General features: G+C 36.7%; 1 protein-coding gene across 2 annotated transcripts in view; it reads right to left on the bottom strand.

Moving 5' to 3' along the window:
* SUMF1 (sulfatase modifying factor 1) overlaps positions 1–17,529 on the bottom strand; it is a 100,291-nt gene that overhangs the window by 23,468 nt on the left and 59,294 nt on the right. For both annotated transcript variants that reach the window (XM_051981154.1, XM_051981146.1), the window contains one exon: positions 15,913–16,026. In XM_051981154.1, coding sequence (XP_051837114.1) covers positions 15,913–16,026 — 114 coding nt within the window. The remainder of the gene's footprint in view (positions 1–15,912; positions 16,027–17,529) is intronic.

The following is a 17,529-nucleotide window of genomic DNA, read 5'->3' on the forward strand; positions in this document are numbered from 1 at the left end:
GTCCCCAGGCAACTCCCAAAACTCTAAACATACAAAGAAAAAGAAGCCTTTCCTCAGAGCTCCCCAGAACATTTCATTCATAAATCCAGGCCTTACTCCAGTTTTTTTCCATAAAACAAAAAGGGGAGAGGAGAAGGGAAATCTGCACTTCTCTTAAGCCTTTTGCTTAAGTAAAATTGACCATAGTGTGACACGTTGTAGCTCAACTCTAACCTAATGATGTCATTTTGGTCCACTTTGGGAACGCAGGACAACACCCCCAAGTAGGTCCATTGACCCCCATTTCTATTTGTCTGACCCCCCCCCTTAGCTGTAGCCGATCTCAATGTCTCCCTGTGCATTCTCCTTGTCTGACCATCATTGACTTGGGTGAGAGTAATTTAGTTGTCCTTCCCTCTTCATCTTCATCTTTATCATCCCTTCTCTTTGCTCACAGAAATCCCTCCCTCTTCCAAATGGAAGCTAATCTGCTTCCTTGGGTCCTTGAATGTTCTTCCAAGACCTTAGGCCGGCAATCATCACCCCTCTGCTGTCCAGCTCTGGTCTTCTCCCTTGAGTCCTTTGATGTGTGTGTATGGAAGGGGAAGACTACCCAGCCAACATCACACAGTAAGTGGGTTTTGGGAGCAGAATTTTAAGTCACTTCTCTCTACTGGGATCCTCTTGAGCGTTTAGTTGTTTTAGACTTCTTCCCCTGATCATCACCCAATTTACAATGACCCCAAGAAAGTAAGTGAGAGGAAGAATAAGGCTGCTTTCAAACAAAGCCCTCCAAGTTAGTGCTACACAAATGCAAGACTCAAGCTCAGGTGTGTGCAATGACTAAGCCAAGAGTCGGCAGTTTTGTTTGGGTTTGTTTGTTTTTAAATAACATAAGCTTGTGTCACACCTGGCTGCTAATAACTGGTCTGTTTTATTCCATCACATTACAATGTAGGAAGAAGCTATTAAGAGAACTGGAATCCTTTAACAATACAAAGTGAATCATTTCCCATTTCCTACAAATGATAATGACTTTCTTTTAAATGAAATTTCAAACAACTGCGGCTTGTTTCTATAATTTTAAAGTACTTCCCAGCAAATTTATTTTCAGGGGGAAAAAAATTGGCTCCAGGGCACCAGACTAGGATGGATTTGAAAATGGAAAGTAATTGCTATTTGCTCCATAGCTGTGTCTTAAATACAGTCTTATTCTAAACCAACTATCAACCATGACAATAAAAACAATCTCCCCAAGAGTCCCAGCTTATTGATTACATGTGCTTTAAGAATCTTTATAAGTCCATGATTTATACATCACAAAATAATGAGGGTGGAAAACATTGCATTACATATTCTAGAAATGGCTCCAAGCTAGGCTGGAACTGGAGAGATGAGGGAGGGAAGATGGCTTGGTAAAGAAATCATAGCTAGAATTTACTTTTACTTAAGGTTTCATTTATAGTCTCCACATTGAGCAGTTCTTATCCATTAGCAAGTTATGGAAGGCTAAAGCAATAAGCTTTTACTATATTGCATCTTTAGTTAAGGAAAAAAAATTTCAAACTCTCAAGTGGCAGGGACTTTAATACATCCAGTTTCCCCCATATCTGATAATAGAGGAGTGCTGGGAAAGAGAACCAAGGCCAGGAGGTTAAATGACACATTTTCTGTTCCCAGTTTTTTCCCTGAATACAATAAAATGCAACTTGTTAAAAGGATAGAGTCTATTCATTTTTGTTGTTGAGTCATTTCTTTGGGGGGCATAGTTGATAGAACAGCATATTTGGAGTCAGGAAGAACTGAATGTGAATCCTGTCTAAAGCACTTACTAATTGTATGATCCTAGGTGAGTGACAAAACACTCTGCCTCAGTTTCCTCATTTGTAAAAGTGTGAATGATAACAATAACTAATCATAGGATTTCTAAGAGGATCTAGTAAGATGGCATGTAAAGGCTTTGCAAACCTAAAAGGACTATAGCTCAGTCCTTGGGTTTGAATTCCCAATGGCTAGCACAATGCATATTACCCAACAGATACATTATCTGGGATGGAAGAGACTAATTTTCTGTACTTCCTTCCCTGAGGATCAAGACAGGCTCCATGAAAAGAAGAATTATTTGTAGCTGGAAGCTACCAGATGAACTGTGTCCATTTCCGTGTCACAGAAGAGGTTTTTTAAATAAAGACACAGATATAAACAATGAGTTTGTAAGCTTTTCGGAATAAGAGACCACTGAACACATTATTTATGCCCCCCTCCCATGCTATCATCAGAAGTGATCTTTCCTTGGTGCAATAAGCACTTACTACCACTTTTAATGTAATGGATCCTTTATCATCCAGATGAATTCTTTCTCCAGTGAAACAAATTTCAGTTCATCCATGCTTTATTCCTTTTTTGTGACTCTTGTCTCTCTCTCAAAAATCTTAAGAAGTGGGAAGAACGGCTATCATCTTCTGGATTTCTTGACAGTATATGGGTAACAAGGAATACTGAACGTCCATAGTTGATCTTACTACATGATGATCCTCTAGTTTTTCCAGTCATATACAATTCTGATGAGATTCTTCTATAAGCTCCTTCTTCTCTAGCATGACAATCTAATACACAAGTCATTATTTTGCTAAAGTATATTTGGGAATATCATTTCCCTTCCCCTCTCCACTAGAAGGCAAGTTCCGCAAGGGTAAGGCTGGATTTTAATTATCTTTGTACATTTCTCCAAACCCAGTCTAGTGCTTTGCACAAGGCAGATATCTGAGAAATATTTTTTGAATAATGAGTGAATCTCAATCAGGTTGGATGCTTGTACTGGATATATATACATCTGTATTTCACTGAGTACTCTACTTTTAATCTGATCTCCTCTTGTTGAACTGTTGTCCAAATTTCATAGCATATGTCTATTCGTTCCCAGTGGTGCTGTAAACAAAGGAATCTCTAATAACCAAGCTAGCTCAATTTAAAGGAAAAAAAAAAAGAACTCAATAGAGCTAGGTTTCAATTTCTCTATCAATACAATGACTTTCCCCAATGGCTTTATTTTATATCATGGAGAAGGGAAAAGAATAAACAGGAGATAACATTATGGAAGTTCACAAAAAGGACTCCATAGACATTTAAAGTAGTACACTTGTGTTTCACTTATCACTGCATTAGTTAATTGCTTTAAAATTCAATGTCTTAAATCAATAGTGCTGAAAATAATTTAACTGAGTAAAGAAAGGGGAGAGACAAAATAGTGATGCTAAAGAAGAATTCTAGAGATGACCTTCCACGATCTTAAAGCTCCTTTTATACCAAACTTCACCTGCAATCTGATGCATATATTTGGGAGAAACTACAGCGTGCTATACAGATCATATCTCCTAGGATCATTTATCATTAAAGATTTTCTTTAAAGCACTGTTCTTATGTATACAGCACATTGTAAAACTGCATTCTGTTAGCATAAATGGTCATTTCCAATATTGCATTTCAAAGATGGGCCAATCAATGCTGCCCACATCTCAATTCCAGACCTAGCTCTACAAACGACAATGAGGTTCTGGACAAAGGTCTCCTAGAATTTTCTTAAATGAAAACCACCTGTTGTTCCTGCCTCCTCCATAGCACTGCCATAAGGGTATGACATAAAAGAGTTTAGCATTTTAAAAGAAAGAAGAGCATCTCACACATTTCAAGTTGACGATAGGTCGACTACTAGTGTTTACATGTCTAGCAGTGAAAGACAAAAGGAGGAATGAGAGCTAAGTGCTCAAACAGGGAATGGGAGGACAATTATGTTTGTGAAGCAAATAAAACAGGATTCAAAAGGCCCAAGCTCTTTTGTTTTTATTCTTCACAACTATAATCTAGAGACCTGAACCTCACAGAAATCTGTCAAATTATCCTAGGAGCCCTAATATCCACCCCAAAGATTACCACGAACAGTTGGAAAGGGAAAAGGAGACGTTCTATAGCAGGTCCTTAATGTTGCAAAGCCTGAAAGCAATAATGGGAGTTCAGGGGGAGGTGTGAAGGGGCAGAGTTTTCGCAAGCAAGCAGGCCTGATATATGCCTGTAAGCCCCAGGTACCACCTGCCCCGTCCTGCCTCTGCCCAGTGTCCAGAGAAGCACAGGTGAGGAGGGGCTGCCTGCTCTGGTTCCCAGCCTGGCACTGGTTTCATAGCCAAAAAGCAGAAAAGCATTAAGTTGTTAACCAAAATGTCACTGCATTCTAGAAATAAGCCTGGGACGCATTAATGCACTATTGATAAAGCTGTGATTTGGTCCCAACATTTCGGAAAGGAATTGGAAATTAGATGCTAAGATTGTCAGAATGGCCAAATCTTTTGATTTGGTCAGAGATCCCATTGCTAGAAACATATCCCAAAACAGAAAAAGTCCCATATACACCAAGGTACTGATAGTGACAATTTTATAGAAGCAAAGGTCTAGAGACAGGTTAACGTGATACAACTGGGGATGATTAAACCAACTATGATACATGAATGTGATGGTATAATAGTACTCTGTAAAAAAGAATAAATATAAAGAATTAAAGAGTAAGAGAAGACTTAATATGAACTACTGCAAAGTGAAAGAACAAGAAAAATTAAATATATGTACATGTATGTGTATACACACGTACATATATGGGTTTATACATATATGTATATATTAATATGTATGCATGTGTATATGTACATACGTACATGTGGGGCATCCCTGAAGTCAGGAGGACATGAGCTCAAATCTGGTCTCAGACACTTAACATTTTCTAGCTGTGTGACCCTGGGCAAATCACTTAACTTCAATTGACTCAGCAAATATATATGTGTGTGTGTGTGTGTGTGTGTGTGTGTGTGTGTGTGTGTGTGTGTATGTGTGTGTATTTATATATACATAAACTTCAACAATGTAAATAAGCAACAAAATATAAACAATAATTATAATAATCAAGTTTGATCATAAAATAAAGGTGAAAACATATCTCCTTCCTTTCTTTGTAGAAGTAGGTAAGCATAGATGGGAAACATTGCAGACATCATCAGACTCGAGTGACACACTAGTTAATTTTATGCATTGCTTTTTCCCCCTATTCTTTTAAATTTTTTATTAAAAGGAATGGCTTTTTGGATCAGGAAGAAAGGAGATATATATATATATGGAATAAAAGTGCAATAAAAACAAAGAATATCAATCTCAATTTTTGTAAAGAAACAAAACTAGGGATTCACAACCTACTAGTGTCCTGGTTCCCCACTTAATTACCAGTCTCTTGCTGGCCAAGATACAACGTTATTCAAGATGACTACTAATCACAGTGAAAAAGATGGTAAAAAATATTGTGGGGAAAAGAATCATGAGGCATGAATTCTGATCTTTACTCTTGCAGGGCCAACATTGAAAAGAAAGAAATGGACTTCTTTTAATCTCATTGGGATTGGGAAGAGGACATAATATTTACACTAAAGAAATAAATCCCAAGTATATAGAAGTCAAATTGATGTGATATGTTCAAGAATAACTCACTAGATTGATGAGCTCTATTTGTATGAGGAGTAAATTATTCAGTCTTCAATTGATGTTCCACCTATTATCCCAATTTATTTTGCTGATTTTCTGCTTCTAAAATGACCCAAACCTTGCAGCATATGGCAGTTCCTTCCCTGTGCAGCTATAAACTCTGAAAGAGCTAATAAAAATCTTTATATTGAACAAACGAATGTAAAGAGAATAGTTTTACAAGCTACTCACTAAAAACCCCAGCAAGTTACACAACAGAAATTCTCTAAACCCCAGGCTCATGACAGAAAAGAAAAACTAGACTTGCAAAAATGAAACAAATTGTTCATCGTGAATTCTATTTTTACTTTCAGCACGAATCAGAAGTTAGAGAAGAATATTAATTGGTAGCATTTATGTTAAAGCACATTAAGATTTGCAAAGTACTTTATGAATATCCTCAAGTCAGGAACTGTGTTCAAAAAAGGCCTCAGACATTTTCTAGCCGTGTGGACTTGGACAAGTCACTTAATTGCTGTCTCATTTTCCTCATTCATCATTCCTCATCCTGCACCTCCTAGGATTGTGAGGATCAAATGAGGTACTACTTCTAAGGCCTTTAACACAGTGACTGCTATTACTGCTATTATTACTACTGCTGTTGCTATTACTACTATTATATTACTACCACTACTGTCACTACTGCTATTACTACTACTACTACTGCTACTGCTACTACTATTATTACTATTACTACTACTACTATTGCTATTACTATTACTACTATTACTACTGCTATTACTACTATTTTTACTACTATTATTACTACTGCTGCTGCTATTACTACTACTGCTATTACTACTACTACTATTACTACTACATTACTACTACTACTGTCACTACTGCCACCACTACTACTACTACTGCAACTATTACTAATACTGCTATTACTACTACTGCTGCTATTACTATTATTACTATTACTACTAGTACTGCTATTACTACTACTACTGTCACTACTGCCACCACTACTACTACTGCTGCTATTACTATTACTACTACTACTACTATTACTGCTATTATTACTACTGCTATTACTACTGCTACCACTACTACTACTACCACTGCTATTATTACTACTACTATTACTGCTATTATTATTACTATATTACTACTACTGTCACTACTACTACTAGTACTACTACTACCATCACTACTACTACTACTTCTGCTATTACTACTATTACTACTACTATTGCTACTGCTACTACTATTGATACTGCTATTACTACTATTACTACTACTACTGCTGCTACTACTACTACTACTACTACTACTACTACTACTACTACTACTACTACTACTACAAGTCTTCCTCTTACTACTTTTTCCCCTCCTCCTAACTTTAGGTCCATGATCCTATGCACCATGTCACCTAAATGTCTCTAATTCAGATTGGAAAAGAAAGCAAAAACTGCTATTAATGAAAGAACATGTTAGAAGTGATTAAAAGCACTCAGGGAATTTGACAATTCAAATGTCAAATTGTCAAATTTGACAATTACAAAATGTTGTTCTCTTTTTTAAAAATCACATCAGTGAGTTTATTGATGCTAGACCTTTATAATGTGACTGTGAAGTATTAATACATTTACAAAGCCATTCTCATAGGGAGTGAGAATAATGTACTTAGGCAAACTGCTAAAAGTAAGTGAAGAACAGAAAATAAGAATTCATCTTTTCCTAAAGTTCCTCTTCATTGTGTCCCAATAAAAGGGGAAAGCTACTGGGTTCTCAAGATCAAGTTAGCAGAATGCATTTGCTCTAACCCTAGAAAACCTATGAGTTTTCTATGGTTATGGGCCTAGTGTCAGTTGGCCACAGACTAGTTTAGTTATATCCAGAGAGGCCTATCAGCAGAGTAGCCATATATGAGATCATGAGTTTTCTAGCCGTATTAATTCTTAAAAAACATCAAGGTACTAAGTGTTTACAATGCTCACTGTTAAAAGAATTATCCATCCTGAGGAAATCACAGAACCTCTCAACAGAAAAGAAATAGCACTGGAGCTTTGACGTTAACAAAGCAATCCCAATCTGACCTAATTAACAATATTCATTTCCATCTGTTATTTTCCTTTTGGATTCCTAAAAAGGTCTCACCCTAAAAACTGCTGTCAAATATTTAAATGTCTTTAAAGGTTCTCATTGCTTGTGACATTTTTAAAATAGGGGGCTTGGAAAGGTATCCAGATGCACTATACTAACCATAACCACTTAGAAACAACAATAGAAAAAAGAGAAAAAAGACAAGAACTAGAAGCAATAAAAAGCCAAGAATTAATGTTATAAAATTCCAAACAAAAAGATAAACCCAAGAACATAAACTAGTGGAGAAGGATTCCATATTTGACAAGAATTGTGGGGGGGAAATTTGGTTTGGACCAACTTCCAATATACCACAATGAGCTGCAAGATATGTGAAATGACTATAAATAACCACATCATAAAAATTTAGAGATAAGTCAAAATCAAAGATAAGTCAAATAATATAATTATTATTACAGTAAAGATTTTAAAACAAAACAATAAAAGGCAAAATTAAGCAAAAGGCAAGAAGTTTGAAACAAAATATAATAAATATTAACTGTGATGGAGGAAAGTTTTAGATTGCATATCAACATATATGGGGTAATTGAAATAAAAATTTCTCATTTCTCAATAGATGAGTGGCCAACAGATATTAAGTTATTTTTTCTTCTTTCTCTCTCTCTCTCTCTTTTTTTTTTTTTTACTCTTATATTTGCTAATAATCCATAAAGACTATATCTCTTCCCATCTCCAAGTTAGTAAATCATTCCTGGTACCAAAAATTAAAAAAAAAAAAAAAAAAAAGACAATTCAAGAAGGAAAAAAAGTTCAAGACAACTAACCATCAATCCATATGCATAGTTCTTTAACTCTTCAGTGAAGGAAGGGGATTTATTTTCTTTCTTTTTAAAATAAATTTTTATTGACATCGCTTGTTTTTATATAAGCTAGCTTTCCTCTTATATATTCCTTCTCTTCTCCAGGACAACCATTCTTTGCAACAAAGAATTTTCTTTAAGAGGAGGGAAAATAAATAAAACCAAATCAAAAGATCAAAAAATCTCACAAAGTTCCACACTCAGGAACTTCCCCTACCCCCTATCTTGCAAAGGAAAGGAGGAAGGTGTCTTCTGATATATCTTCTTTGGGCCTTAGTTTTTATTTGGAATTTTGTAACATAAATTTTCTTTCTTTTAAAATAAATGTTTGTTGATTTTTTTTGTTTGTTTGTTTTATTTTGTTTTATATCGCTTAAATCTCTTCAGGTTCTTCCCCCCTTCTCCCTCCCTGAGCTAGCAAATATATTTTTTAAAGAAAAAAACGATTAAGGAAGAAGGGGGAAAATAAAAGTAATCAATTTAAATATTGCATATTTGTAGACCACCACTATCCACATTCTTCCCTCTCTCCCTGCCCCACACACCTCCAAATTAATGAAGAGAGGTATCATCTCATGTCTCTCCTTTGAGGCTAGGCTTATTCCTTGTAATTCTGCGACTTGTACTTTTACTGTTCTGTAGTTTAGCTTATTCCATTTATGTTGTTACAGACATTACAGACATTGTTTTTTTTGACTCTGGTCCTTCCCTGTCCATCACTTGTAAGTTTTTCCATGCTCCCTATATAATAATATTTTTTTATATGTAATCATTACAATCATTGTTTCTTATAAAACAATAATATTTCATTATATTCATATACCACAAATCTACTTATTCCTCACCTGATGGACATCTACTTTGATCTAAAAAATACTGCTATAAAAATATTTTGTTATATAAGACTTTCTTTTTGTCAAAGATTTCCTTGAGAAGTATGTCGAGCTGTGAAATTCTAGGTCAGAGTGTGGACATCTTACTTTACTTGCACATTTCTAAATTGTTTTCCAACATGGTTGGACTGTTTCACAGGTCCACCAAGTATTCATTAGGAGGCCTGTATCTTGTACAACATATTCAGTGTCGAGCTTTCCTATCTTTACTCAACTCTGACAATTTGTTGGCTGGTGAGGAGTGTTTAGTGCATTCTTTTATATGGGTGTCAATATTCTGATATTTTCCTTTTCAGAATTATTTGTTCTTTGACCATTTATCCATTAGGGAATGTCTTTTTGTGTTATATATCTGTTAGTTGTTTACATATCTTGTATATCAAATCCATATCTGAGAAACTTGATGTAAAATGTTTTCCTAATTAACCACTTCTCTTTTTATTCTAGATGAATTTTATTTATGCAAAAGCTTTTCAATTTCAAGAAGTAACCAAAATTAGCTATTTTATCTTTTGAAATTAACTATCTTTTTATCTTTAATATTCAAGTCAGAAATTCATTTTGAATTTATTGTGGAATCTGGTGTAAGAGGTTGGTTTAAGTCTAATTTCTGCCAAATTCAATTCAGGTTTTCCTAGCAATTTAATTCTATCAAACATTGGATTACTGAGTTCCAATTTGTCTGATTCTTCCTTGTCAAGTGTATCTCACTGATATGCTTTTCTATTTTTAACTAGTATCATATGGTTTTGATAACTCCCACTTTATAATATAGTCTGAGGTCTGAAAGTGTGATTCCTCTTTCATTGCTACTTCTCATTTTTCTTAATGATATTCCATATCTTTTCCTATTGTAAATGAATTTTGTTATTATTTTATTGAGTTCTACTAAGTTTCCCTTTAGTAATTCGATTAATATAGCATTAAACCATAAGTTAAGTTTGGAAGTGATGTTATTTTTATTATGTTAGCATGGCCCCAACAAAAACACTGAATATTTCTCCAATTATGAAAGTTCTTCTTTATTTCTTCAAGGAGCATTTTGTAATTCAATGTCTACAAATATTGAATGGGCAATGCTACATTAGATCCTAAACTTTGTATAGACACCACACTGGATTAGTGTACTATAGCTTAGAACTCTAAAGATCAAGAGTTGTGTCAGCTTCAGCTTCCTCGGTATTAGGGAATCACAGACATAAGCCACCATGCCCAGCTCCCTAAGATTTTCTAGATAAACCATCTTATCATCAAGAAAATAGGATATTTTTCTCTCTTGCTTGCCTGTCATTACAGCTTTAATTTTATTTTTTGTTTGCCATTCCTAGTTCTAGAATTTCTAGAACTATATCAAATAATAGCAAGCAGAGTGGATATCGCTACTTTCCTCCTGTACTTATTGGGAAAGCTTCGAGTGTATCGTTATTGCATATAAGCTTTGGTTTGGGTTTTAGGAATTTTGCCAACAACCATTAAACTTATTAATACTAATCTGAAGACTGAGTGGTTGAATGAGATAATTCTCTTCATACTCTACTTTTTATAATATTAAAAAAAAAAACCTTCATGCCTATGCTTTGTATGCTTTTAGCATAAATGAGTTAGGCTTTATCAATTGTTTTCCTGCATCTAAGGATAAAATCATGTGGTCTGGGATGTTTTTCTTTTTAATATGATGAGATTGAAAATTTTTCTTAACACTGAACCATCCTTGTATCTCCAACTTAGTTATAATCATTGATTTCTCAGATAAATTACATCAATACATTGATTAGGATTTCATTTAAAATATTTTAATCAATATTTATTTATAATATTAATCTACTGTTCTTTATCTTTTCCTGGCTGAGATGTCAGAGGAGTATTTGTCTTATAAAAAAAGAGCTTAATGACTTTATCAATTTTTGTAATGGGACTAACTGTTCTTTAAAAGTGCTGTAGATGAATGTAATGTAATATTATTATATAACAGGAAATGATGAGCAGACAAATTTAAGAAAAAAACTGGAAAGACATATATGATCTGATGCAAAATGAGATTTTAAAGATTAAAGATTTAAAGATTAAAGAAAAGATTTTAAAAATCTTTTCTAAGCTTTTTGGGGTTTTTCTTTAAAAAAGAAAAAAGCATACTCAGTTCATTAATCCTCTCCTTTTCTACCTTGTTAGCATTTATCCCTCTGAAGATCATTTTTGTTACATGAGGCCTGGAGGTTTACTTTGGGGTCATCCTTGGTCATTACAATTATGTTTCTTTCAATTTTAGTTTGTTTTGTTCTTCCTGATAAAAGAGTCCAAATTAGTAATAGAAAAACTGAGCTTTTACCTCACAGCCTTAAAAATTGGCAAAGATGAGAAAAAAAATGGAAATGGTGATTGTTGGAAAGACTATGGAAAGCCATATAACAAATCAAAGTTTCAACAACAAAATTTAAATCTGATATCAGGAAAAAACTTTCTAAAAATCAGAGTTGTCCACATCTGACAAGAATGAATTTTTTAAAATTCAAAACATAGACTGTACAAACACAAAGTAGGAAAATGTAGTTTTCTATTTGATATTCGGCTTTAAAGCTAAGAACGAGAGATTGAAAAATAGCTATCTGCAGGGCCCTCTGATCTACACAATCATTCTAATGCTTAAATCAAAGAAAATAATAGGACTACTGAGGTCCTATGTACAGCACTTAGTCCACTTCTGGATGACAGATTTTAACAGACTCATCAATTCCCCAAAACACATCCAATCATGTCAAGATCCAAAAGCACAGCTTTGCTTGCAGGTGGTAAAAGGCCCAAAACAAAACATCTCATTTATGCCTGATATTATGTCTTTTATCCTGATATTTCTCATCAAACAAAACTCAACTCTTAAAATGGTTGTATCTGCTACCTTTCCCTCCTACCCTGACAGGACCACTGACCACAAGTGTCAGATGCTCAAATACTCATGATGCTGGATGGGTTTCTAGGGTCTCAAATTTCATGCCTTGACATAACCAGGGCATCATTCCTAGTCATTTGAGGAAGCAAATATGGATGTGAAATAATCAAGGCAGAAAGGAACCTCCAATTGGTTACTGAGCAATCTGTGACTGGTGAAGACAGAGACTATTGAGATCCTTTTCACATCCTTGGGAAGAAACTCACAGACAGAAAGCTAATACCCACTCAGGCAGGCACCAGATGGCCAAAGATATGTATTTCCACTACGCCAGAAGGCTGCAGTTCGTGCTCTGCTTCCAAGCTTGCAGATGCTTTTTATCTGAGAATAAAGGAAAAAGCTCCCTCCTCGTTTGACTGCAAATCATCACAGGGTCTACATCTTGCCAGTGGACGGTGATGTTTTCTGGCTACAGACCCAGTGAGGATTTTCTCCTCAGGAAGACCTCTCTATGCCCCTCAGCCTAAACATTGCTGCTCCTGAAGGATTCAGCCTTTTCATCTTTCACCAGAGAAGCACATCTAAGACTTGGATTATTCATGAATAGCCCATGTGTTACACTCTAGAGAAAGGCAAGCACCACAAAGCAAAATGATAATCACACCAAGAAACATGCCTGGGGCACAAAAACCCGAGTTATGACAACTTCTACAAAATTTCCTGAGTGGCAAATGACAGTTGCCTACCCACCAGTGAGAAAATCCTGAGAAGTTATTTTCCTTTTCCAGTAATTTCTCTTGTTTTTAAAAGGCCAAAATGTAAAATTAAGTATGCTAGCTCCTTGTCTAGCTAGTATTAGCAGAAATAGAGACACCCAAAACTGGATTTATCTGAATGTCTGAGCTTCTTATTCAAGGACGTTCTGTGTGTGACTTTTCAGTCTGTTCACACAATGAAATACATTTGAGGATATTATTTTTAATGATTATGTTTTCTTTTTAAAGAGCTTTATTGATGTCTTTTGTGAACGGTGTTAGTGAGGAGGAGGGGAGAGACAATTCTTCCTTTTACCCTGTCAATGAGAAACACTTTCCTTGTGACAAAGCAAAAAGAAAATATATAATTACTTCATCTGAGGATGCATACAACATTCCACCATAATATGAGAAAGGAATTATGTTTCATTATTTCTTTTCCAGTACCATCAATGATTTCTCAATTATTCAGTTCTATTTCTTTTGGAAAGATCTTTTTATTTACATTGTTCTAGCCAGTACTCATTCTTTTGTTACTTTTTCACTCTACAGAAGCTCATACAAACCTTATCATTTTTGAATTCTTCAAGACATCATTTCTTACTGCACAATAATATTCCACTATATCTGTATGTCAAAGTGTTTTCAGCCTATGAATGATGGATTTTTTCACTGTATATATAAATTTGTTGTCATTCAGTCATTTTCAGTCACACCCAACTCTTCATGACCCCATTTGGGGTTTTCTTGGCAAAGACAGGAGTCATTTGTCATTGCCGTCCCCAGCTCATTTCACAGAAGGAAACTGAGGCAAACAGGGTCACACAGCTGGTGGGTGTTATAGGCCAGCTTTGGATTCTCAAAGGGACCCAGCCCGGCAATCTCTGCCCTGCGCCCCCCAGCTGCCCCGACTGTGAATATACACCCACCCACATGCCCACAGACATGGTCACAGTCTTCACTTATTCTGCGTCTCCTTCCTTTCTTCCTGCAATATTATACCAAACTCACCTCCCATGGGCCCCGTGCTCCGACACCTGGGAGCTCCTCCCAGACCTTCCACTTCAGGGCAGAGCAGAACAGCCCCGCACCACTTCCCACCTGCCCACGAGACTACAGCTCACCCCCAGCCTGCAGATGCTCATTCTCCCCCTTTCCCCCCTCCACCTCTTGGGGGGCAGGGGGTTAATATGTTCTCTTCCTCGTTAGTCAGTCCCTTAAGAGCAGGGACTGTTTTGTGCCTCTTTGTATCCCCAGAGCTTATCACAGTTCCTTGTATATAGAAGGCACCTAATCAATGTTTAGTTATTGACTGAGCCAAGGTAAAAAAGCAGATGCGTCCAAGGTCCTTCCTCAACCACATCATAAGCAACTTGCAGGCAGAAACAGTGCATAAATCATCCACTGCCCTTCCCTATTATATCTAGAAAACTGCTAAGCTTTCTTAAATGAGCACAATCCTTTTCAATTAACTGGAGAGTCACCTAAGTCATCATTTACAGAGTATCCCCGCCCCTCACAATATTCCCAAAGGCTGCGGCCTTGTGCTTGCCTTCCAACCACACAGATGCTTTTATCTGTGGAACAAAGGTCTCCCCACCCTGGAACATCTCTCTGCCAGACAACCGTCTTCCCTCATTGGTAAGTTTCTCTTGGCCCCCCTATTCTGGGACAGGCCCCGCCAGCCAAGCTTTATTCCTCTTCGGGCCATGATTCTGTCTTTCTGAAATTCAAAGCTACACCTCAGTGGCAGCCACCCCCTAGAAATACAGACCTCCCAGCCAAGAACTCCCATTGAGCCCTACAGTCTTCTTTCTCATCCAGTAATATCTCACTCACCCCAGTCTCCCGTTGGTGAGCTCCTCCTACTGCCGCCATGTTGGGAAGGGCCTCAGGTCTTCACTAACAGGGCCCCACACAGAACCTTTTCCGCCCCCCCCCCCACCTCACCTCTTCTCAGCACCCTTTTATGTATATCTTCCCTCACTAGAATATAAACTCCTGGAGGGCAGGGCCTATCTTTTTTATTATCTTTGTACCCCTAGCACTTAGTACAGTGCCTGGCAAAGAGCAAGTGCTTAAAAACTGTTTACTATCTGCTTTGCCTAAAAGCTTCTGTTCAAAAATTTCCAGTGGCTTCATATTATGGTTTGACTAAAATCCAAATTATTCAGTCTGAAATTTCAGCCTCTCTACAACAAGGCCCAATTTTTTCAGAACCACCTCCCATTCTTCACCTCTGTCACTATTCTGGTGACAATGAATTGACCATCTGTGATTTCCCAACTTCAAGGAGCTCCCAAGGAGGACCCTCCCTCATAGGATCCACTCTGCCCTGGGTCACAGAGTTCATCTGTGTTGGATTCAAGGTCAGCTCACTCTCCTTTCTACCACACTGCCACTCAGCATACTCTCTAGTGCAGCCAAACTAGATTACTTAGTGCTCCCCAAATATACCGTGTCTTTCTACCTTTGCTCACGTGCTCCTCTTGGCCCAGAACGCCTCATCCCCACAGATCTGCCTGCCAAAGTTCTACTCAAACTCCAAAGTCCTATCCAAATGGCATTTGTTATGAAACAAATGATCTCTGTTATGGATCTTGCCCCCGATCCAAGAGATACTATCATTCTAGCCTCAAGTTCCAAAGTACATGACTAATCTCTTATGATACTCATCACATGCTCCACTACAAAATCATTATGTCTTTTTCTTATTGGACTCTCACCTCCTCAAGGACGCGGACCAAGTCTTTATATAGCCCAGAGATCTTAGCTCAGGGCTTTAACCATAACAGGTCCCACCAAGTGCCATTAAATTGAACTGAACATCTTCTTGGTGCTAGAGAAAAATGGTCAAACATACCCAGAGAAGGCAGATTACTAAAGTATACAGAGCCAGTGCAGCAAAAAGCAAATCTTCAAAAAGGGATACTCACAGGATCATGGGTTGCATCAACAGAATGATGAATAGTCCACCAATCTGAGGTCCACTCCCATGCATTCCCGACTATGTTGTACAGACCATACCCATTTGGAGGAAAGGCAGTAACCTATACAAAGTAAACAATTTGTTAAAATTTTAATCTGTTTTCATAAACCCATTTGGCTGAAAAAAGGTATTAAATTAGAGCTCTGATTCTCATATGTGAAAATTAACATCCCTTTCATCAGTCAAAATGCAATTTGGCCAACAAACATGAATGCAAACAAAGATGTTTTTTCCCAGTTTGAGGCCCTCGAGGGAAATTTATAAACCCACAAAGAGTTTATACTTATGTAGTATAAAATGCAATTAAGTTATTTCTAACAGGAAAATTTATTACTGATTATAAAATAAAACTTCATCTAACAGAAGAGGGTTGTACAAAATAAACTTGGCTGTGAATTGCCTCTAATCTCAGTAACAACATAGTTCTGGGATGGTTTTGCATTTCCTTTTCCAGCTTATTTAACAGATGAGGAAACTGAGACAAACAAGGTTAAGTAATTTGCCCAGAGTCACCCAGCTGGTAAGTATCTGAAGGAGGATTTGAACTCAGGTCTTCTAGTGCTCTATCCACTATAACACCTAGTTGCCCTTGTATGTGTATGTGGACACACATAATCACATACACTCACTTCTTGAATGGAATTTAACAATCATTTCATATTTGTGCATCAAGGAAGGCTTCAGGGAAGATACCACCTTGGAACTAGGCCTTGACAACTACAAGTAAAGCTGACAGTGGCAAATTAGGGGGAAAGAATGAGGAAAGAACAAGCAGGATAAGAGATGCTGACATATTTATAGCTGTCTGAGGTCTCTCTAGAGTTTTTTCAACCATTATTACTATGATCTTTGGAAAATCAATGAAACCAAGCCTCAGAGAGACAGGGCTAAATCTTGGACTTTCTTGACTCCAAATATTCCTGGGGAAGGAAGAAAATGAATAAAAGCATGTGATGAAAACAAAGAACAGGAGTCCAGTGGGCCAGAGCAGCAGCTCTCAAAGTGTGGTCCAGAGGTCGCCTCTATCCTATCAAGATCCATGATGTCAAAATTGTTTTCATAACAACATTAAGAGATCCTAATTTCCATTATGGTAAATATGGATAGATATAATGCATACAAGCAAAAATTCTTAGGGGTCCTCAATAACAATGGAGGGTCAGAAGGATCTGAGTTCAAATCCAGATTCAGATATTTGATACTTACTAGTTGTATGACCATGAACATATCACTTAACCCCAACTACCTCACCCAAAAAAAAAAAAAATCTCAAAAAACAAAATAAAAGTATAATGGAGTCCTAAGAGCAAAAAGTCTGGGAGCTGTTGAATGAGAGCAGATGACAAGTAGAAATAGAACATAAAAATAAAAAGACAACCTGGACAAGTCTTAATAGGCTTGAATTATTATTTGGAGGTCCTCCAGATGGGCCTTGGTCCCAGCAGGATAGTCACCACAAGAATGGTCAGGAATAGAGTCTAAAGTCTCTATTGTCTCCTTCACAGTCTGTTCACTCTAACTGACTAACTGTGTCCCCAGTTCTCTCAGCCCTTAAATACCCTAT

Source organism: Antechinus flavipes, chromosome 1 (genome assembly GCF_016432865.1).
Source record: "Antechinus flavipes isolate AdamAnt ecotype Samford, QLD, Australia chromosome 1, AdamAnt_v2, whole genome shotgun sequence".
NCBI lineage: Eukaryota > Metazoa > Chordata > Mammalia > Dasyuromorphia > Dasyuridae > Antechinus > Antechinus flavipes.